At 54.0% G+C, this 22,763-nt stretch overlaps 1 protein-coding gene across 5 annotated transcripts in view; it reads right to left on the bottom strand.

The window, feature by feature from the left end:
- Positions 1-1,456: 1,456 nt before the first annotated feature.
- The window catches only part of NF2 (NF2, moesin-ezrin-radixin like (MERLIN) tumor suppressor), a 77,213-nt gene continuing 55,906 nt past the window's right edge, over positions 1,457-22,763 (bottom strand). Inside the window, exons 11-17 of one of the 5 annotated variants that reach the window (XM_082640655.1) lie at positions 20,121-20,243; positions 19,234-19,451; positions 17,938-18,043; positions 17,337-17,464; positions 15,429-15,594; positions 13,990-14,034; positions 1,457-3,757 (exon numbers count right to left, since the gene is read on the bottom strand). In XM_082640655.1, coding sequence (XP_082496781.1) covers positions 13,999-14,034; positions 15,429-15,594; positions 17,337-17,464; positions 17,938-18,043; positions 19,234-19,451; positions 20,121-20,243 — 777 coding nt within the window. In that variant the 3' untranslated portion in view covers positions 1,457-3,757; positions 13,990-13,998. Of the gene's footprint in view, positions 3,758-11,621; positions 11,900-13,906; positions 14,035-15,428; positions 15,595-17,336; positions 17,465-17,937; positions 18,044-19,233; positions 19,452-20,120; positions 20,244-22,763 lie in introns of those variants that run through there. The other 4 variants (XM_082640656.1, XM_082640654.1, XM_082640657.1 and 1 more) reach the window with 4 other exon arrangements.

The following is a 22,763-nucleotide window of genomic DNA, read 5'->3' as shown; positions in this document are numbered from 1 at the left end:
GTAGGAAATAAAACTATTTCCAGTCACTGAAAATAACATAACCTACATTTAAGAAATGCAGCAGTTTCTGCACACCTGAAACTGACAAACATTGTAAATCAACTATACTTCAACTAAAAAAATAAACGCAGCAGTTTCACATTATTCATCCAACAAAAAGTTGAATTAGTTACTAATTCTATACATTTAAAACTAACAAAATATTGTTTAAAAACTTCAAAATTCTCTAGTTTTACAACTTCATATCTTTCCAAAATATATAAAAAGCTGGTTATATTTAACTCAAACTCTTGGAAAGTTTTGTGTACTTTGATAGGCAGCCCTGTGGACCCTCAGAAGTCCTGAGAACACATTGTGCCACCTGAATCTCTATTTTAGGCTGCGTGATTTGGGATAGAATTATCCTATAGTAGGTTTGGTCTTAATAAATAGGACTTTTGTTGACTAAAACAATAAAACCAGCAAAAAAACCCCAAAGCTCTGCAGCGGTAGTTCCCAACTCCAAGCGTGAATGGCATGTGGCCCTGTGACCACAGCGGGGCCTCATCTGTCCTGCAGGCTGTGCCTGGGCCCCCAGTGGCTCTGCATGCTGCCCACGCCCCGTCTTCCAGAGCAGGAGTGCCTGGAGTGATTGCCCAGTCCAGTGCCCTAGTTTTCAGGTCTAGAATTGAGGACAGGCGAGGGGTGTGGGAAGGACATGGAGAGACTGGGACCCAGTACAGGGCCTGCCTCACAGGAAGCACGAGGGGTGCCCTGATGAAGGCACAGTCGCGGTGCTGTCATCAGCCCGGAAAAGGGGATGACACCACCAAAGACGTGGGGCTGGAGCTGAGGTCCCGGACATCAGGGAGCCGCCACCCCCCAGCCCCAGTCACCACTTCAATGGCCAGAGCAACAAGCAAACTGAGGGAGCCCAAGACGAACTTTTTACAACTTAGAATTTTTATTAAAACAATCATTTAAATTACAACAACCCCCCAGAATAGAAAATAGCCTTCCCTGGTCTGGCCCTGACAGGAGGCCCCATAGGAAGAAGGATGGTTTGACGTCTTTGAAAACGGGTGGATGGAGCTTCCCTGGAAGCCCAGAGGGGCCAGCCTGGCCCCCGGGCTGCTGGGAGAGGCCATCTCCCTGCCAAGGCCACCCCCTCCAGGGGCCTGCAGGCCCCAGCCCTGTCAGCGGGCGAAGCTTAGCCAGTCGCAGGTTGTTAGCCTCAGGACTTGCGGTTTTGATTTGAAAGAGAAAAGAAAGGGAGGGAGAAACCTGTCCCCAAGACTACAGAACGCAATCACTCAGGAAGCGTTATGTAATGCCGCGGGGTGCTGTCCAGCAGGGCCCGGTGGGTGCGCGAATAACTGAATAACTGTGAGGACAGCACAGGGCAGAGCCGCTGGGGCTGAGGTGGAGCCTCAGTCAGATCAACGAGGTGCCCTGTGTGGACCCACCAGGGGCTGCCAGCGCAGCCTCGCTGAGTGTTACCAGCACGGTGCTTCTGCGCAAGGACCATCAGGAGCACTTCTAACGAAACAATCCGGGCAGGGCCCTGCTCTCAGTGGAGGTCAGGGGCTTCCTTACTTAATAAGACCTAAGCTCATTCACTTACAAATCACACGGTCACCTGGGCCATTGGCTCACGCCCTGAAAACCAAGCTCTGCTTTCATTCCTTCTTCCACTGGGGCTCAAGATATTTCTGAGGGCCACCATCCTCTCCGCCTGTTCATCTCTGGGAGGTACCTGCCAGCTCTTGTCCCCAGGGAGAGCTGCCTTGTCCCTGCGGGAGCCAGGCTCTGCCGGCCCTCCAGAGTCTGCTGCTCCACAGCTCAGATCCCAGCCGGCTCCCCTGTGGCTGCATGGCTTGGCATTTCCCAGACTTCAGATATACACACAGCAGTTAAATAATAAAAAAAAAAACAAAGCCTGACAACATTTTTATAAATGACCACCATACTCTGTGCCCACAGCCACTGTTACAGACCAAATGTGCAGGTCAGGGATGGGTGGTGAGCCTGAGGAAACAGCCTCACAACTGTCAGACCTTATATTACAAATGCGGCCGGAGGACCCCCGCCGGGACCGTGTCTCAGGGGAAGAGGCCTCGGAGGGACAGAGAGACAGAGAGACACAAGGGAACCTTCCAGCTACAGCCATTCATGCTTAGTGTCCAGATTCGGAGTCCCATCCTGCATGTCCTGAGGGGCTGGGGGGACACATAGGGCTGGCTTCCTCCGTGCAAGGTGACCCAAGAAGGTGGCGGCGAGCCCAGGACACCACTAGGTCAGCTTGACCACAGAATTTGGCAGGATCTTTGCGAGCTTCTCAGTTTCTCAAAACCACACAAGATTGCCAGAGGCCACCTCTGCCCTCGGGAAATCTCCAGGCCCTCCCACGCCTTCATTTAATACGCGTCTTTTCACTGGTTAGCACTTATCCCCGGCTCTGCACAGCAGCCTCATCGGAAGGGTGTGAATGGCCTGGTGGGTCACAGCAGCACCACTAGCCATGGAGGAAGAAAGGGCAGGAAAGCGGCCCCAAACCAAGGAGTGAGTATGGGCCGTGGGGTGGCTTTGTGACCTGCTGCCACCCGGCATGGCCAGGGGGCGCGCGTCAGCAGGTGCAGCGCACTGTGAGGGGTCACCTGCATCCCCTCCCTCACATGGCCCAGGGGAGAACATAAGGCGAAAGGCTCTCAAGGAGATGAGGGTAACAGCCAAGGAGGCCCAGGTACAGCCACGTCGGGGGAGGGCCTTGCTGGTGTGTGGCCGGGAGGAAAGACGATTCAGATCAACGAGGCAGATTGGGGCCAGTGGAACTGGGTGTCGGGGCCTCAGAGCTCTACAGAGACCCCGGTCATGGCTGGGCTGCCAGGTGCTGACTATAGTGACGGGGAGCCCCCCCACCCCGCCTGCCACGTGCAAGAGAGGCTACGGTTGGAGAGGGCCCCGCCTGCCTCCTGGACCCTGGTCTGAGGTGGCAGAAGAAAGGCAGCGAGTGTTCTGTAGGGTGCAGGTTCCTACACGGCTCTGCTGGCCTCCCAGGCCCTCTGCTGGCAGCCAGCCCTTCATCACAGCTTCTGCCGGGTCTTCCCCCAGGCACAGCTGCCTTTCCCATTCCCCACCAGCTGGCAGCCAGAGCGCTACCTCAGGGGTGCCTAGGCCGAGGACCCATCGCCTGGCTCGCTCTCCAATGACGTGTAGCAGGCAGGTTGCTGTGGGCCTGGGCTTGGGCGGCCACGCTTCTTCCCATGCCAGTTCCTCACCAGTGAAGGAGATGAATGCTCTGGAACCCTGGGGGGGTGGGGGGGATGCCACCAGCCTCCCGGTCTCCAGGGGGCCTGTGTACTTCATTTCCTACAGCCACTTCCCGCAGGGCTGGGAGGTCAGCAGTGGACAGTAAGACACACACCCCAGGGTGCTTTGGACAAAGGAAGCACGGAATCCCACATTAGATAAGGAAAGACAAATACTCAAAAAAATTTAAAGACTCAGGTCAGGAGAACTAGAACCCCAAGAGAGATACTTCTGCAGGGTCATAGTTCAAGGCAATTGCACATGAAGGGGGCTGGGCTCTCCGCTCAGCCAGGAAAAGCTCCCGAGCTCCCGAGGAAGCCCCCATCCAGCCCGCCTACAGACGGCTCCCGTGGTGTCAGGCCCATCCCATCGGTGCCGCAAGCAGAAGTGGCCAATCCTCGGGTGGCTGGGTCACCTGCTAGAGCTCTTCAAAGAAGGCCACTCGGGACTTGGCGCTCTGCAGGGTGAGCTGCAAGGAAGCAGAGAAGAAAGTGAAAGGGGGGCTGGCTTTCAGCTTTCACAACAGGATGCCCTCCTGCCTCCCGGACTAAACTCAAAGGTGGCTGGGAGTGAAAGGGAAGACGGTTCAAGTAGATGTTCAAGAAGCTGGTGGTCAACCCCAAGTAAGCTTCCAGATTTGCCCAGGAACTCAAATTAGGAGGTGACAAATGAGGACATGCCAGGAGGGATGGCTGGTGGGCAGAAGCATGTCAGCAGGAAAATGTCATCAGTGTCGCCTTTTCACAGAGGGCAGGGGAACCCTGGGCATTTTAATAGATTCTCACATCCCCATCTACAAAGGAGTCTCTACGATGCCTTTTGGTGTGCTGTCCATGCTGGTCCCAGCCTGGGTGTTCATCCGCTCCAGGGCTCGAGGGCCAGCTCAGCAATGCAAGCGTCTCAGTCCTCATACCCTGGGCACGCTGCTGGGGCAAGGAGACATGGCCTCGGGCAGGGCAGGCCTGTGTCAGGTGAGGAAGGGCTCATCCTTTCCACTCCTGGCTCCCCAGGTGGCCCCAAAGCAGACTTGCCCGTGACCTGGCAGCTGAGAGGGGGTTTCCATCCACAAACTGGGAGGCAACAGGCTTTCCAGGTAGGGCTGGTTTAGGCAGGGAGGGCGCAGCACATGGGGCGGTGCTCTGGGCAGAAACTGTGAGGCCTTCCCAGGAATGCTGTCCTGAGCGGCACAAGCTTGAGAAGATGTGGAAGGGAGAGGGAGGATGGGCGGTGGAGCTCTCGGTTTGGCAGATAAAGAACTAACTAGGGTTTGCAACCTCCCGGGCTGCCAAACCCCAATCGCCCAACTCGGGAGGCCTCTTCCCAGGACCTCCCCACACAGAAGCATCTGGCATGGACGCACCCCTAGTGCCCTGCTTCCCGCTCTACTCCTGAAATCAGCTACTTGGGTGAGACCGTATGCTCCGTATCCAGCTCTGGGATTTTGCTAAGGAGTGTTTTCAGGGAGGGGGGACACAGAGTGCGTACTGTTCACCTTCATACCCTCAAACCACTTAGCTTAGTGCTTTGCACATAGCAGAAGCTCAGTTTGCTGAGTGAATAAAATGTAGGTGATAACGATAACGAAATGGTGAGATGCATGGGAAAGTCGAGAATTCCACCTGGGGCTAAGAAGGCCCAGGCTCTAATTCTCCATCACCACCTCGCTGTGTAGCCTCAGTGGACACCCTTGACCTCTCTGAGCCACTTTTCTCTGGAGTTAAACCATGGGGCCAGGCTAGATGGTCTGGCCCATTCCCTCGACCTCTGGCAGTCCCTGAATCCAAAGAGAGCTTGGCTCTCCAAAGGGTGGGGGAAGAAGACTCCAAACCAACCACTTCACCATCAAAGACACGCAGCATCAGTACACTCAAAATGAGACAGCTTGAGAGCCAGCTCTTTAAATCCTGCCAAATCTTTTGGCCTTGAAGTTCCTGACTAACAAGCTAAATGCAGGGAGACATCTGAGTTCTTTTTTTCAGTGGAACCAATTTCAGAAACCCTTTGGAAAGCTCAGCTCCAACGGGAGTGGAGCTTTCATTTCTTTGCTGAAAAGGAACTCCCTCCAGAAGGATGGGTTTCTTCCTAAACACAAGTGGAGGAGACGGGCCGGGAGTTACGTGCTCTGTGATAATGGGAACAAGGATGGTAACTGGGGAAGAAAGAAAGAGCCAGAGAGCCAGTGGGACAAAAAGGCTCTTGGGGAGAGTGAATCAAAAGGTGTGAAACCCTGTGTCTCCACTCGGGTTCCTCCCACACTCCCGGGGAGACCTCAGGCTGGCTCCTCAGGGTACAGGGGACCTGCAGGGGAAGGGGCTCTGCTGCAGCCCTTCCTTCCATACACTGAGTCACTCACAGGCACGGCCAGACTGCCCGACCCAAAGCCCATCTGGGCGGCTGGGTGGTCCTGGGCAGGTCACTGACTTCTTCTGGCCCCAGTTCCCACCGAGAAGCAGGGGTGGTGGCAGCCCCTGCCTCACAGGGAGACGTGCGGAGGGACAGAAACTCTGTGGAGCGCTCGGTGACGTGCCTGGCGCGCGGTGAAACGCTACAGCTGGTGTTACTAACAGCAGTGTCACGTCCCGCCTCCCCCAGCTCCGGCGCCTCTCCTTCCGGGGGGAGCAGGGCAGAGGGCAGGTTCGGAGGGGTGAGGGCGAAGGCAGGGTTCACAGCCTCTGAGGCAGGGAGAGCAGATGCCCCCGAGAGGGCTGGCCTCTTCCCCAGGCACGGAGCCTGAGCTGTGGGGGCCTCCAAGAGCCACCTGCCCGTTTGTACAATGATGGCGCCAAGAATTCCTGGATCCTCCTATAGGAGCTGCGTGCTGGCTGTCCCCTCGAGGTGCCAGTGGAGGGTTTTGGCAGCTCTGGCAGCGCCAGACTCCAGTCACTTGAGTGTGTGCTTGTCGGGAGGCAAAGCCCTCTTCGGGTGGGCAACACACTGCCCTGGATCCGAGCCCGCACTGACCTCTTATCTCTCGAGAGCAGCAGTCGCACCCCAGCCCAAGGAGAGGTGCGGCGCGAGATCGAACACTGGCCGTGCAGAAGCAGGGGAGCACCCTGGACGCGCAGCCTCGGCAAGAAGACAGTACCATGGTCTCCAGGCTGTTGGAGGGACGGGCAGAGCCACGGGACGGAGGTGGCGGACGTGGCTGCTGACACCAAGGGCACTGGAGCGTCCCGCCTCGGCCCACAGGCAGACCTGGCTGCCCCGCCCCCGCCTTTCACCCTTTCTGTACAGTTTGTGGTGGTTCCAATTCCAAGAGGAAGCCCGTTGTCAGAGGATAATCCCGCACGAGCTGACTGGCGCGGACCGAACCCTTCCTCTGCCCGCCCTACCTCCGCAGCGTCCCTCATCTCAGGCATCAGGACCTGCTCATGCTGGAGCGCAGGCGGGGGAGCTGGGCAGTGAGGACGGTCCGTGGAGAGAAGCCTGGGCTTCTTTCTTCCACATGGGGACTCAAGCCCAGGGGCAGGGAGGTTCCCCCTCAGGCACTGCCAGCTGTGCTCCCGGCCCGGCTCCGCCCCACACCCCAGCCCTCCCCTCACCTGTGGGATCCCTCACCACCTGCTCTTTCTAGAAAGCTCACTGACTGTCACATTGACCATGTAGCCTCAGGCAGGAGGTATCCCTAAAGGAGGAGGGGAAGGCTTAGAGGAAACGGCACAAAGCTAGCCCTTCATAAGAACTGCCTCTGCAGGTCGTCTTCGTAGACTCCTGGAAATCGGCTCACAAGCATCCTGGATTCCCGCTACCCTCTCCTACCCGAAGGTGTACAAGCCACGTCAGCGTTCGGTATGTCTTCCTGCTCAGGGATGGGCCTGGCTCTCCGCACAGCGCGGCAAAGGGCCCACAGAGATGATCCGCCACCCTGGGCCTCGCATCCTGCGGTGCCACACGGTGAGAGCCAGAGTCAGCCGCGAGGGCCACCCACCACCCTGCAGCCCCTTTGGTGATCCAGCAACACCTGTCATCACCCCAGACCCACTGCTCGGGGGGCAGCACCTCCAGGACTGGGGCGGTGCCATGGGGACTCCCCAAGTGCACAGAACGTGGCTCTACGACCACGCTGCCATGCTGGGAGGACTCCAAATTTCAGTAGATGGTGAAGCAGAAAGGCCTCAGGATGCGGACAGACAAGCAGGGCCTCTTGGACAGTGGCTGCCTCATTCTGGGACCTGTCAAGTCTGGTCCACCTTCTCTGAATCCTTCTGAGGACACACAGGTAGGGTTCTGCCCGAGCACGACTGGTGGCCACGTCTGCCCCACACAGTCCAAACCTCCCCCTGGGTCCAGACAGAGGCGGCCAGGGAGTCCTGGCAGCCGCGTCCAGCCCCTCCGGGAGCTCTGCACCCCATGTTCCTCTCACCAGTTCCCTGAAGATGACAAAAGAACATGAAGTCTCCTCACCAGGCACGGGACTGACCCGCTTCTCTCTTGCAGCTGTCTCCTCACATCTGATTAAAATCCGCCGTGTGAATAATACAGAAGGAATTAAGTTCTCTCTTGACTGAACCGGCTGTTCAAGTCTGTCACTAATCCAGCTCCATTCTGAGGAGACAAACTTCCTCTTCTTTCTCGGCTGCATATCTGTATGGTGTGGTTTTTGTCTTCGGGGGGCTCTGGTCCACCTGTGGCCTGGCCCCTTCCTCCTGCCCAGCCTTGATAGACACAGCCTGGCAGAGTTCCCCCACAGCCACCTCCCCATCACACTGCCCGTTGTTTGTGACGGCCACCAGGCTGTGCAAGGGCAGGACAGGGAGCCTCCTGGCAGGGCGAGACCTCTTCACACCACCCGAGCTGTGTGCGGTATCACCGAACAGACACCTCCACCAGCTAATGAATCAGATTCAGGAGACACTTCTGCCTCCTTAAGAAGACAGGAGTCTGGCTCCCCCAACCCTAGGGAAGGACTTGGTACCCAGCAGCCTCTCCTGAACCCGGGCATGCATACAATATGCAGACTCACGGGCTCCCCCTCACTGGGCGAGGGTTTCAGGCAGCCCATCTAGATACGAGGACCTGGCTTGCCCCTGAGAGAGGGCCCCAGGGTCTAGAGACAGCAAGCCTGGAAGCACCGAGACCAGCACCAGGCTCACCGATCCTTCCTGGCCTGCTCTGCAGTGAAGGCTTCCAGCTACGAAGCTCCTCCGGCCTCACTCCCAGGAGTGCCCCCTGCTGGAAAACCACAGCCCCAGGCTGGCTGCCAGCTCCCTCCTTCCAGCTCTCCTCCAAAAGTCCTTTTGAGGGGGATTGCTTCCTAAAGTGAAGAGAGAATAACTAAATGTATTCCGGCACAGAGCCTGCAGCAGCAAGGCTGTTTGATTAAGAATGAATTACACTTTCATCAGCACAGAGAAACTGATTCACAAGGCCGCACTGTGATAATCTTGTTCCTAAAGCAAAAGGGGGTGGGTGGGACACAGAGCCACTTCGGCTATCAACGATGAGAGAGAAGAAGCTCTACAATTAAGCTGGAAGAAGAAAACTAATCAGAGCGCCAGGATTCCTCCAACTAGTCTCTGGGGGCCTCACCTCAATCCACTCATCCCCGGGGGGAGAAGAGAAGAAGGGGTGGGGGAGCGTCTAATTCATTTTCAACAAAAAGACCCATAACGCTGAACCCATTTTAGATACTAACCTAATAACTCTAGGCGCTGAGACTCTGCTTGTCCCATAAAAATGCAGTGGAATTGAAATGCAAGCCCTAAAATCATGTTACACTTCCTCTCCACCACTACATATTGAGAACGAAGGAGCCGGGGAGGGCGCAGATACAAAAGGACAGGCAGATTCTCCACCAGGAGCAGGAAGGTGACAGCCAAATCCAGCAGCAGCAAATTCCAACATAATCTCTGGTTTGGGGTGTGATAAACATTCCCCTTCCAAATCAAAGCTGAGGGGGCAGGGCCGGTGAGGGGGGATGGCTGCTATAAACTGGTCAGATTAAGCTATTCTGCTGTCTTGCCAGTTGACAGCTTGTACCCAAATGCCATCTGGTGATGTGCACGGGGAGACAGCTGTCCACACACTTATCCCTAAGCAGAGGTGGGATGAAAGGCCGAGTCCACCACAATTAACAAATCCAATTTGGTATCAGCTACTGTATCTGCTCTAGAGAGAAATATGCCTGGGAAAACCCAGAGGGTGCCTTTGGTTTATTAATCCTTTAGGGACCTAAAGTGGCAGAATGATGCCTGGAAACCGGTATCTGCCCATGTCTCAAGCTGCCTGTGTGATGCTGGCAGGGCCTCACTTCATTCCTCCACCTGGAAAATGGACGAATCAGCCTGATTCACCTCGCTGGGCAGGGGGAGGCTAACTGATGGGCACAGAGCATTCTGAACGAGCGCCTTCGGGAAATGGGGCAGATAGACCGATGTCATTTCAAATTGCCAGTATCAGAAGGGAAATCACAGCAAGGATCATAAGAATAGAACCTCGAGCCCGCAGAATGAGTTTGCATCCCGACTCTTCCCTCCCGCTGTTGCAGTGACAAATCAGGTGCTGGAGGAAAGCTGCACTGAAACGTATCTTCAGTGCTGAGGGACCAAATGAGATGTCTTACTGCATCCAATAAGGCCCACTAATGTCCTCAGACACTTCGAAATGGTGGTAAAATACCCTAGAAGGGCGAGGCAGGTTTTGCACGCTCCTCAACGCCTCCCAAAGGGCAACTGCTTAACCAGGTAAAGCCCACCAACCAAAGGGAGGGACTGGATCATGGTCTTTTGGCAAAGAGGCTGGTAGAATCTCCTACCTAGGGAGCTACCAGGAACAAGCAAGAACACTGGAAACGCTCGACAGTTAAGAGGCACGTGGACATTCAGTCTGCGTGAGGTGGGAGTGGCCTTCAGGGATGAGCCCAGGCGTCACGTCCAGGAGGAGGGCGCCCCGAGACCAGCCCATGCCTGCGACGCCTCCCCTGAGCTTCCCACGGAGCCAGTGCCCTCTCTCCTGTGTTCTGTATCCACACCTGGTGCCTCTGCTGACCCCTGCTCCCCACTCCACTCCTGCTCCCCTTTCTTCTCCACCCCCCCCCACCACCACTTCTGCCCTGTTCTCACAAAGGGAAAGTTCTGGAGCCAGGGAGCCAAGGCAGGGGACGCTCCACCAGACAACGCAGGGTTTCCGAAGCAGGCAGAGCCATGTGGGTCCCTGAGCGGGGCCTGGGGGTGCTGAAGGTATTCACCACACGGGCAGCGCAGCCTGTGGAGCTGCCCCCGCCCAGGCAGGCGATGCTGATGGAGGTCACAAGGGAGGCCTGGCTGGTTGCTTTAACTGTGGGAGACGCCTTTCACGCATATTCACCCTCGCCCTGTGATTTATCACTTCCCTGGTGTTTTAAGTGCTCCACTTGATTTGGCCAGCCCTGCATCTCCAAAGGGAGTCCGTGCAAATTGAAGATGACATTGGACTTTTATGTCTTCCTGATCTGAGAGAGGCGGCTGGAGCTTCAGATAAATGTCGAGGCTCCTCATTCCTGCTCCTCCACCAGCGGAAGCCACAGCTAGACCTCGATGGTTCACACCATTTACGAAAAAAATAAGCTTTCTAAGCTCTATGACCCACAGGATTTCTCATTTGTCGACTGCCTTTGAAATCCTGTGCTTCTTCAGAGACCATGGGCACAAAAAACAAAGACAAGTTTCCTTACGCTCAGACCAGCCCAGAATTGGGGAGTGAAGCTGTCCCCCGAGAGGGGATGAAGGGTGCGAACGTGTTGTCACCTCCAGAATGCGCTGCCCAGCAAAGTCACACCTGGCCACCACTCACTTCATCAGTGCAGTGGCTCTGAAGGCAAGAGTTTCAAGCCCAAGACAATGTGTCCCCCTCCCCCAGCCTCACTGCCAGACCCCACGCCCTCGCTCACAAGACCCAGAGTCCAGGAATACATGTCACGGTGACTCCCCCCGAGAATGCCACAAATCTACGTTCCCAAGGGCAGCTTCTGATCACAAGCACCGCTCGGGACTCAGATGCAAATGCCAAACCAGTTGTACTGATTATCGATTGGGAGAAAATTGAAATGTGGAGTTAAGATTAACAGGAGGAGAAAAATACACCCTTGCAAATCCAAATCAGATAGTACAGTCAGCGGAGTTCATTCTGGCTTTTTAAAAGTTTTTACCTCTAAACACACGGAAACTAACACTTACTGGATACGCGTGTCACACGTTGTGCACGTAACTGTGGTGCGTCCCTCGGCCCAGGCTCACAAGCAGATTTGTTTCTTTATATAATTTTAAGCACTCGCTCAGTCCTTTCAGTGAACTCACTAAATTCTCATAACAATCCTGGGTCGGGGGGGCGAACTGTTTTATTCCCTTTTTACAGATGAGGACACTGGCCCTTAACAGAAGGTAAGAATTTTAGAGCTAGGAAGTGGCAGAGCAGCGGCAACCCCGGTGAAGAAAACTGGACTCCCTCTCGGCATTCCCATGGTAACCCGTGGGTAAACCCTTGTAATTAGCTTAAGTGTCACCAGCCCCGGAGGGTCCTGATGAGTCAGGGTCAGACACCGGCCTCGAGGTGAGGCAGGAGAGGACAGACAGCAAGGGGGAGGAGTACACCCGGATCACGGGAGGTAGGAGAACCAGTCTTTCCTTGAAGAAATCTATGATCAAAAGACATGAAAAACAAAACAAAAATCAATGCAGGCTGGTTTGAACCAAGATTAATGACAAGTTTCAGGACAATGGAAACTCTCCAGTTCACCACCGGTCTGCATTTCTCATCCCGGACTTTCTAGATGGAGCTGTGCCCTTGACATTCTAGGTGCCCACACTTCAAAGCCTGCCATGGTATTTCTCATCAGCTAGGCTCACTTCAGCCCAGACCACAGCAGGCACAAGGCCAGAGCTGCCTCAGCACAGCAGGTGACTGGCCGTCAGGCTTGGTCACTGGCCACAGGGACCACCAAAGTCTAGAAAGTGGAAAGTGCATCCAACTTCACGTGTAGCAAAAGCTGCCACTATTTAATCTGGTGATACTAAGTCCAGCTGTATTAAGAGCCAACTCCATTTTATTAACCCTTGATTAATCAGAATTCTTGATTAACTGGAGCCTGGCAGCATACTTTGAAAACAAGTTCACATCAAGACACTAAAAAAAAAGGAAACAAAAGGCTTCTGTGCATGTCCTAGGAGCGGTACACATTTGACTACAAATCAAACATCATTTGTCTATAATCACAGCTCAGTGAGAACTGACAGTCAGAACTGGGTCCCTGAAGAACTTAAGCGTTCTGAATCATTACAGAAAGAAGAGAGATGAAATCATATCAAGGTAGAACAGGACGGGCACATGCAGAGAATATCTGACAGCACAGGCTAAAACAAAAAGGGACTTCCTGCGTGCCCCTGTGTTTGCCACGGGGTCCAGGAAGCCACAGTGGAGCCGCCCCAGGGTCCTCTGGGTGCCACGGGGTGATCCCTTGAGCAGAGGTGCCACCCGGCCCGCCCACTCTGTGCTCTTCACACCTGCCCGGCGTGGATCATGCGCCGCTTGGTGCTGGCGTGTTCAGCACCAGCGTGCGGTATGAAAGCTGAAGAAACAGGAGCCCGCTAAACAAAAGTGTCACACACAAATTGTGGTTCACGCCACGGGTTCCTGGAACCACTGACAGATTGAATCCATCTTCTAATGAGATCCCTCTGGGACTTTAATAGCAACCACAAATAGGATCTATCCTATGCCAGATTGCACTTTTTGGTACAGAGATTCCAATGGGCTTATTTTATTCTAGGAGCAGAAAGCACGGTGAGGACACCAAAGGACACATCCCATGTGACTGTCAGGTGTGGGTGGGCTTGCTGGCAGGGGTACTACTGGGGAGCAGGCGGGGAGCAGAGGCAGGATGTTATTATTGCACTAATAAATTCTCTCCACTGCCTAGGCCTGTTGGGAGAATAATGAACTGTTGCAGAAGGAAAGCAGCAATTATTCAATTAATTCACTCCACAAGCGCTGACTGCCCGTCTGCTGGGTGCCCGGACTGCTCTGTCCCGACATGAGTTCACGCCGACTGCGACCGCGCCCCAGACTGCAGAGAAGCCCAGGCAGAGGTGGCCGTTAGTGCGCCGGCGGACAGACAGTCCGCTTAGCCTGACTGCATATCAGACCCCTGTGCTATTGGTTTGCTGTACTTGAAAAGAGAATAGATGTGTACAGAAAGGGAGGCTCTAGAGGAAAATGACGGAGCACGGGCAGCCCCTTCATCCCACGACCAGAAGCCGCTAGGTATGACTGTGGGTCTTCAGAGGCTGTCACCACATGAAAGGTCTTGATCTCGTTTTAAAGGCACCAGTCTTAACAACACCCAAATTGACCCCGTTTCCATGCTAGGGTTATTTATCTGAGGAGTACGCCACCAAGACAAAGGACTTTAGACAGATCTGACCGGACGAGAAGCCATGACCTTCCCCAGCCCGACAACGACACAAGATGTGAAGGACGGCTGGTCCTACAGCCCCAGGACATGCTCTTCAGAACGAGGCAGCCTTCTGGACCCTGGAGGCTGTTCTGGCCCCACAGGGCGGATGCCTGCTCTCAGACTCGAAGCATGCTGCGGCCAGTCCCCAGGCGCCACCTGCCCCCAGGAGGGCTTGGCACAGCCCGGGGACAGAGACAGGCAAGCTCATGCAGGGGTTAGTATCACAGAGGGCAGTCCCATCACCACATACAGAGTACCTGGGAATAACCTACTTTGAGGGCTCAAATGCAGATAGGTCTTCTGCCTTGGGCTTGAGGCTAAACCAGCAAAATAAAATGAAGAAAAACAAAAACATACCCTGTGATATCAACAATGCCACATGTGCCATTTGCAAAATGCTCAGACAGGCCTGAAATTGTGACAAGTGACTTCATTTGTGTATTTTTATGGCTTGGAAACAGGTCTCCCCAGCTTTCAGCACCCCAGGGCCCTGTGGTCGAGGGCCCGGCTCACGGAAGCAGTGGCAAAGATGAGCCTGTGCCCGGCGCCCAGGGGAGGGAGTGGGGCAGGGAGGAGTCCGAGGCAGCTCCTGTGAGGCCCAGCTGGCTCACTGGCCCAGTCATCCTCCTTTCTTTCTGCTCACTGGCTGAGGCCTCGCTCCAGCTCCCCTTTGCTAACTGTTTCAGAATTTGGTTTGGAAGGGAAACCCGGTAAGTTACAGAAGCTGGAGGAAAGAAGAACGTGGACTGTGGAAAGGTGTCTCCCTCCAGGTCACTCTATTAAAAGGAATTCTCTACTTGGTGCCAATACTAACTGGAGTCAAGAGGGAGGATTCAGGGCTCCCAACTGTACCCCTCAACGATAGCAGGTAGATACAGATCTCTTGAAAACAGACATTTCTCAAACTGGGAGACCAATTTAAAGACTACGCTAAACCGTACAAAGTGAAACACATCTAACTATCACCATGTAAACTCAATGAAGAGCCTTGTCTTACTGACCCCCATTTTACAGTTAGCCTGGTCCTGGGGGAAGAGACAGGAGCTGACATCACCTGGCAGGAGAGGACCTTTCCGCTTTGCCCAGAGTAAGAGATGTACACTCTTGGGCTGATAGTTAGTATAGAATTTAACTTCCTCCAAAATGTTGAAAGCTCAAAATATCCGTGGAGAAAGACATGAAACTGTTAGCAACATAAATGAAGTCTCATCTTTTAAAACATTAAGGTTCTTCTAGACACTCCCTTTCAAGTCTGAAAAAAGTTAAAAATTCAGAATTTGGTTTCTAAATTAAGAACAGAATTTTACAGTCCTTGCCACTTAAAAACACAAAAAGATGAGAGGGAGAGTCCATTCTCAACAGCCTCCCTTTCATTTTGCTTTCTCATTAAGTAAGGCAGCTCCCTGGGCAGAACTCCCCTCGGCTTAAAAGACAGAATTGCTTTACTGCTAAATGATGGATCAAAACCTGTCCTGTAACCGTGATTCATTTCATCAGAGCTTTTAACACAAGCTCTCCTTCCATCGAGCCAATGGGTTCACAGACATGGGCAGATTAAATTCCCTTTCTGGCGTGAGTCAAAAAATTTCCTCAACTAAGTACATATAAAAAATGACAACAGTCTAATGACTCGGCTACCGAGAAAACCAGATGCCAACCTCACATTTCATTAACGACTGTCCTAATCAGCAAAAGACAAGAGACTCCGTACCTTTTTAATGGTATTGTGTTTGCTGCTGGTGCCGCCCTGATCGGAGTTCTCGTTGTGCAGAATATCCAAGGCCGTCTCCCTCTCTTTGAGTTTCAAGGCCTCGATCTCTGTCTTGAGTTCGTTGAGCTGCTCCTGCAGGTGCTTGCTCTTCTCCATATACTCCACTCTGCCAGGGAGAGGACAGAGTATCAGGGAGTCTGGCAAACAGTGAGGCGCACCGTGGCCGAGAGGCTCCAGACCCACACGCTGCTTGGCCCGGGACCCAGGGTCTGAGCCTGGGGTTCACATCTCTGCTCGGCCACTTGCGGGCCATGGGAGCTTGGGCCAGTCACTAAACTGCTCTGCATCTGTTTCCTCATCCATAAGACAGGGATAACGATCACAGGGCTGTGGTCAGGATTAAACAGAAGGAAGTGTAGGAAAGCCTCAGTAAACTCTCATACCAGCTGTAATGGATAACAGATAGGTTTTAGTTCTATACAGAAAACAACACAAGAAACAAGCCTCCTGGCATCCAAAACAATCTTGTCTCAACCCTTCTCGGAGAAGTAATTCCATTCTAGCGACCTCTTCTGATAGGCCATGGCCACATCCCTACTTGTTTTGGGACATAATCTCCTAAAGATGACAGAAGCTCACTCAGCAAACACCAGGAGTAGAAAGATGCCCACCACCACCTGCAAGCACACATGGTTATCTATGAAGGAAGCCATCTTCAGGGTGTCCAGCTACACGGGCACAGCCAGGCAAACCGGGCATCACAGACACAAGGGACATTCTGCAGTGATTCCCAAGCACGGGTGGTGCCTGGTGTGCACAGGTAATGAGAAAGAAAACATAACCTGTAAACAAGCAGTACGCAGCCTCACCCTGACCACACAACCATGTACTGCTGAGCATGCCTAGAAAACAGTGAAGGGTAGAGGGGAACTCCACCACGGGTGGAGGGGTCTGTGGGTGCCACAGACAGAGACGCTGGGTCCCTCTATCCTCAGGACACGAGCCCAGAGAGACTTAACTGCCCAGCCTGTGGCTGCCCGTGCTGGACACAGAGAGGGTTACCTGAGGACACCAAACAAGGTGAAAGCACATGGGCCGCAAAGTCAGAAGGACGAAGCGCTGCACCCCGGATCTGCCCCTCATCCGCTGTGGGGTGCTGGGTGAGCTCTTTAAAGGCTCTAAATCTGGGTTCTCATTTATAAATGGGAACACTAATCCTACCTTTGAAGTCAGTTGGTGGGAATGAAATGAGATAAAAGATAAAGGACCCTGTCACCCAGGCACCCCATGCCTGGCAGCTACTGTGACATTTCCCTGCCCAGCCATGGCACAGATGGCCGATTTACCGACGGCTCTGATTAGGGGACCTCGGTTAGATGCCCTCTGCAGTGGGGCTCCCTTCTATCTCAGAGCCACGTCCCCTGACCATAAAGTGAAGGAGGAAGACAGCTCAGGGCATGCTGGGCTCAATGTGCGGATCCCGCGGCAGGGCTGTTCAAGCTGACTGTAGCCCCAGCCGTTTGCCCTCCTCAGCCTTGAGCTAGAGTTTCTTCTCTCTCGCCCTTGTTCTAGACATGGGACACGCCACAGAGCTCAGCCGCCAGAGAACACAACTAGGAAACGTGTTGCATCACCAGGTTAGAACACGACCACCATGGACCACCACGTGAACAGCAGTCTGGCTGGCTTGGAGACCTCTGACAGCCAGTCCTAGACTTCAGGTGAGCTCTGGAGCTCCGGATCACCAATCAAGTGTCATTTTTATCCTGGAAGATGAATGCTGGTCTGTCACTCTTCATTTCTAATTAGGAAATTCCTCTCCCGGTGGGTGAGGACAGAACAGACCTTTGTAGGAGTTAGTGCCAGGCTGCCCACGCGGGGCACGGGGGAGGGGAGGGGGCTCCGTACTTTTCTTTCTCTATCTCCATGGAAAGCCGCTTCATGTCAGTATCCTTGAAGTCGAAAGACAGGCTGTCACCAATGAGGTTGAAGCTTGGTATGTCAGGAGGCAGCGGGGCTGGGAGTGGGTTCATGGGCTACGAAGGAGAAATCTGATTAGGCGGTTCGGTTCCACAAGAACAGAGGGCACTGCTGCATCAACCACCCACCCCTCCAGAGGCCACAAAGGCTCTGGGCCCAGCGTGCCCACCCCTGAAGCAGAGGGTGAGGCAGTTAGATTTGTTTTGAGGACTTTCTCCTCCCAGATCAGAGGATCGTCTAAAATATGGCCCCAATCTACTTCTCCCACCGTCTGCCCTATAAGATCGTCAATGGTATCATTTATTAGCCCTTGGATCACTTTGCTTCCCACCTCTGTTACTTTGCTTGAACCAAGTCACCTCCCTACGTCCCATCTCTCTTTCAAGGCCCTAGAACATTCTGCACCATTCGCTCCACCATGCGTTTGCTTAACAGTCGCCCTGAAGGCCCCACCAGGGGAACCGGAGGGCTGGGAGGGAAGGGACCGCTACGAGGTGAGAAGCAGCGCGGCTGGCAGCCCCAGGCTCACCGGGTATGTGGGCTTGGTGGTGATTTCCAGGAGCTTCTGCTTGGCTCTTCGCTCTGCCTCGCGGGCTTCCTGCAGGTCCTGCTTCAGCTGATCTGCCTCCTTGGCCCTGCAAGGAGAGAAGGGGCCCTCAGCTCCACAGAAGATGACAGGAGGAGGAAAGAGACCCCTCTTCCCCCTTGATCCCCGGAAAGGAGGGAGCTGGGTTAACCCTGAGGGTGGCACCAGACCAGGCAAACAAGCATGGGGGTGGGGGAGGATTTACATGAAATCAGAACTTCCGAAGCAGGAACAACATTCCCAGGTATTGTTCATTTCAACTGATTTCCAGTTTAAATCAAAACTGGGAGAGCAGTGAAGCAGATGGCCAGAAGAGTCAAGGATGAACCTTTGCAACTGGGGGAGGGGGAGGGAAATCGGGGGAGGGGCTAGAAGCTTCCTCTGCTTCTTTCTGGGTGAGAGTGGGCCGGGCAAAGGTGTCATACTGGATCACAAAGGGCAGGATGTGAAAGAACTGATTCTTCACGACCCCCAAGTGAAATAACCTCCTCGGGCAGGAAGATAAGCACGTCGCTGAGGGCCTCGTGCCTCATCAGGACACTGGACCCAGGGGACCCAGCCCAACACACATGACTCACGGGGAAGTGACTGCACATGGACAGAAAGGAGCCTGGGGCAGGGCGGGAAACACGGAACCGTATTCCCAGAATGACACGTAAAGAATGGAGAGGAAACTGTAGTGACTGCACCCTGGCAGTGAAAAGCCAAATTCAGGTGCTCTAAACCCACAGACCGAGTGCCGTGAGGAATGAGCCAGGGTTGTCTGACGGCTGCGGAACCAGCACAGCCCAGAGCCTCCAATTGTCTTTGAAAAGCACAGACTACAGTCCCATCCTTCGACCTGGTCGTGAGCCAGGGCACCCTGCCCTCCCCTCCCATCTTCAGGGAAGCGTTAAAGGTGAATAGCTGCTGTCTCCCCACACACCCCTCAAACCAAAAGGGAAAAGAAGCACGTTCTGTAAATGTCAGAAGAGCCTCCTCATGTCTCCTCAGCTAACAGCAGCCTGTGAACAAGCTCGATGGTTTTCCTGCAAACACGAGCATCACAGAGATGGGGGCTCATCGCAAAGGCACAGACCGACCAGAGTCCACTGGACAGGAGAACTACGTTCCTGCGCCCATCCAGCTCCAGCCCCACTGGCCTGTGCAGGAAGGAGCCTCTGCCCCTGCCCGGGAGACGGGTCAGCAGCTGCCAGCAGGCTCTGCCCCAGCGCAGGGCCTCCCCGCCCCCATGCTGACCTCCTCTCGGACTCCTCAGCCATCTTCAGCGCCAGCACTTCGGCCTCCAGCACCTTCTGCTCCATAAGGCGCTTCTCTTCCTCCGTCCGGATGGCCGTGGCCTTGATGCGTTGCATCTCCTGTTCGGCCTCTGCCGCCTTCTGTGCCAGAAGCTTCGCCTCCTCCTCAGTGATTTGGGCCTTTTCGGCCAACAGGTCGGCTGTCTCCTCGGACCGCATCTGGAGAAAAGAGCGTGCTCAGTGGGAACAGGAGTACTGTGCCTGTCATCCCGCCCCGATCAGGCCTCAGACACTCAGGTCAGCAAGGACCAAGGTCTTGGACTCCTTGGGGCCCTGCCACTGAATGTCCCCAAGCCACACCCTTCAGCTTCTCAGAAGGCCCTTCAGGGTCCCTCCATGGGGACCCACTTGAGCTGAGGCTACACTTTATGAGGGAGAAACCCAGCTTAACTCTGTCCTTCTTTCTCTTTAAATAAGTGCTTCAAAAGCACGGGAGACTGTGCCCTCTGGGGACACGTCACAATGTCTAGAGCCATTTTTGATTGTCACAAATGGGGGAATCTAGTGGGCAGAGGCCAGGGACACAGCCAACCAGCCTTCAACACATAGGATGGCCCCCACCAGGGGACGACCTGGCCCCAAGGTGGGGCGGGCCAAGGCTGAGACACCCTGTGGGAAAGGTGACCCACAGTGAGTGGAGTCTGCCTGCACTTGGAGGTTGAACTCAATCTAAATCTGCCCCTGGAAACACAGGCAGAGAGGAAGACAATAATTTTTTTAAGCCAAAATGTCAAAGTAAATGTGGCTAATCCGTGGTCCTTGGGGGCCTAACTTCAGAACCAGAGAGAGTCTGAGTAGCCTCCCAGGACCCAGCCCCTTGGAAGTCACCAGGGCTTCGTTGGCCATCGTCGCCTCTTCCTTCATCTGCAGCAGCCTCCTCTCCAGTTCGTCCCTCGTGCGTTCAGCCTCCTCCCTCATCTGCTTCTCTCGAGCGAGGCGCTGCCTCTCCATCTGGGGGGAATGAGCAGCCTCTGGTCACAGGGCCCATGACCTGCTGTGCCATAGATCTGAGGACAGCCAGTGCCCAGGGTCTCCCCTCTGGGGACCCTTTTCTTCCCTGGACTTTAGGTACCAGTGTCGTTCTCCTCGCCCACCACCCTCCATCCTTCTAAACCAGCTGTAGAGTAGAAAGCCATGCTCCTTGAAAAATCATCTAGTTGTAAATGAACAAACAGCAGAACACGGAGCCAGTCTCCACCTGGATGTACGGGCGCATCCGGACACGCTGGGTATGGAAACAGCTACCTGGCCAACGTGCCTGAGACCCCAGTGGCTCTACCCTGCAGCTGACAGGACACAATGCAGGCTCCTTCTCCCCAAGGGGCAGCTCCAGAGATAGACCACGTGTCCCTCTCCACCACCGTGAGCCACCGTGCCACTTCTTATCCACACGGACCCCTCTCACACCTCTAATCTCATCAACAGTAGCTCCACTCTTGCCTCTGACCCTAGGAGAAGATGGAATCATCCGTGTGATGCATCAATAGCTCACACACGTATTTCACAGCAGGAGGCGGCAGCAGCCAGGCACAGACCCCCACAGCCTCAAGCGAAAGCAACTCCTGAGCCAGGCCTGCGACAGGAGGGAGCTCGGGGGGAGGAGTGGGGACGCGGCCCTGATCCTTAGGGCACCAGCACTAAGCTGCTGGCGCCTCCCTTGCCTTCTGGATCACTGTATTAATTGGGCCACATGCCGAGCTTAATAAGGGGAACAAGCAGAGGACAAGTGCTATTCTCTGTGATCCTAGGCTTCTAGCTGAGTCCAGAAAGCAGGAGCCAGAAGTGACCACTGCACTATTTTCTTCCTTAAATAATTAAAGCACATTTAATTACTTACTTCTTGCTTCAATCTTCTCCCAAACACAAGATTTTTAAGATTGCTGCTTTTTCTAAATAGTAAGTCAAAAAAATGCATTGGGCCTCAAAGGAATAATGCAAAGACAAGCAATAAAATACAGTAAATTTTTCTCCAGTTTTCCTCTTGCAGGTCAATGAAAAGCTTGGCCAATTTGTTCTCTAATTTCCATCATATTACAATTCCCATTAGGTGGATGACTAGATCCCCATTATCCTCCACTTGAAAAAAAGTCTACAATCCCCTTCTGCTCTCAGCATTGCACCCTCCCTGAGACTTCCACCCCAATCATAAGGGACCTCCTGTTTGTAAAGCGGTTTCAGCTCACAAAGACCTTCAGGTACAGTGTGTCCTCTGATCTGAGACACAGAAGAGAGATACTTAGCTCCACTTGACAGATAAGAAAACCGAGATCTGGAAGGTAAGTCAATCACTAGGGTCACATACTAAGCTTCACGTCTGGCTCCAAGGTCAATGCCTATACTGCTGGGCCATGGAGCCCCTGACCTGTGGGTGCCAGATGCCAGGAACGTGCATCTGCCATCCTACAGGCAGTGCAGGTCCAGGGGTGTGTTCAAGCTACTCTCTGCACAGCCTGGAGGCTTACACGCTCCTTGCCGTGATCAGATCTCTCACTTCTAAGCTTTCCTCTGCTGATAAAGAGGTCAGAGAGGGCTCTTCTTAAAGTTGCCACTATGACCCTGTGCTGGCCCAGGAGCATTTCTTTGTCCAGCAAAACCCATTCCACTGCCCCCCACCCCACCCCAAAGCATCCCGAAGAGTACATCTGTGGCCTGCCATCTCAGAGAGCAAAGAGACGGAGCCGAGAGCACAGAGACGGAGCCGAGAGCACAATGGATCAAACTGGGCATTTCATTCTAAATCTCAGGGCCGGGAGCCAGCTTCGTCGGAGGACCCAAATTAGAGAGCTGCACACAGACTAATTATTACCCCTCCAAGCCTGCAAGTCCTAAGGGCAGCCGATTGCAGCTGCTGCTACTCTGTCTAGTAGTTCATCCAAAGCCATGATTGATATTCTCAGCAGCAGGGCTCAGATTAGCTCTGTGGATTGCGGTGAGTCAAAAAGGTCTAAGAGTAGGAAACAATGATGCAGATCGTCCAGGCTGCTGATACCGTGCTCCTGGCACCTCTCGCTGTGGGCGATGTGCCGCCTGGGCTGACCTGCAATGGGGAAGTGCGGCTGGAGTCTAATTCCAGCAGTGGGCGCAGAGATGCCGCCCTGCATTCCAACACCATCTAATTAGAAAAGGAGAAGTCTGGGCACAGGAGACAGGCAGGCAGAAAGAATGAAAGCTTAGCTGCATGGACGATGGATGGATGGATGGATGGATGGGTGGATAGGTGGGTGGATACATGTGGGCTTGGCTATCTCTGCCCACAACGTGCATTAATCACACTTCACTCAATTCACTGGAGAAATAACTAGGGATGTGTCTTTGAGTTATGCTGTTAGAGTTTATTCCTCATTTCCAGAGCTGACGTCCCACCATCATTTATTCATCAGCCAAAAAGACCCAACAGGAATAAAATAAGAGTAGGCAGATCCGTGCTCAAAGGACTCCTATGAGCCCAGACCACTCCTTACCTCCTGGCCG

Source organism: Mesoplodon mirus, assembly GCF_964341445.2.
Source record: "Mesoplodon mirus genome assembly, chromosome: 13".
Classification (NCBI taxonomy): Eukaryota; Metazoa; Chordata; class Mammalia; order Artiodactyla; family Ziphiidae; genus Mesoplodon; species Mesoplodon mirus.
Note: the sequence above shows the minus strand (reverse complement) of the source record. Positions and strands in the feature narration are given on the sequence as shown.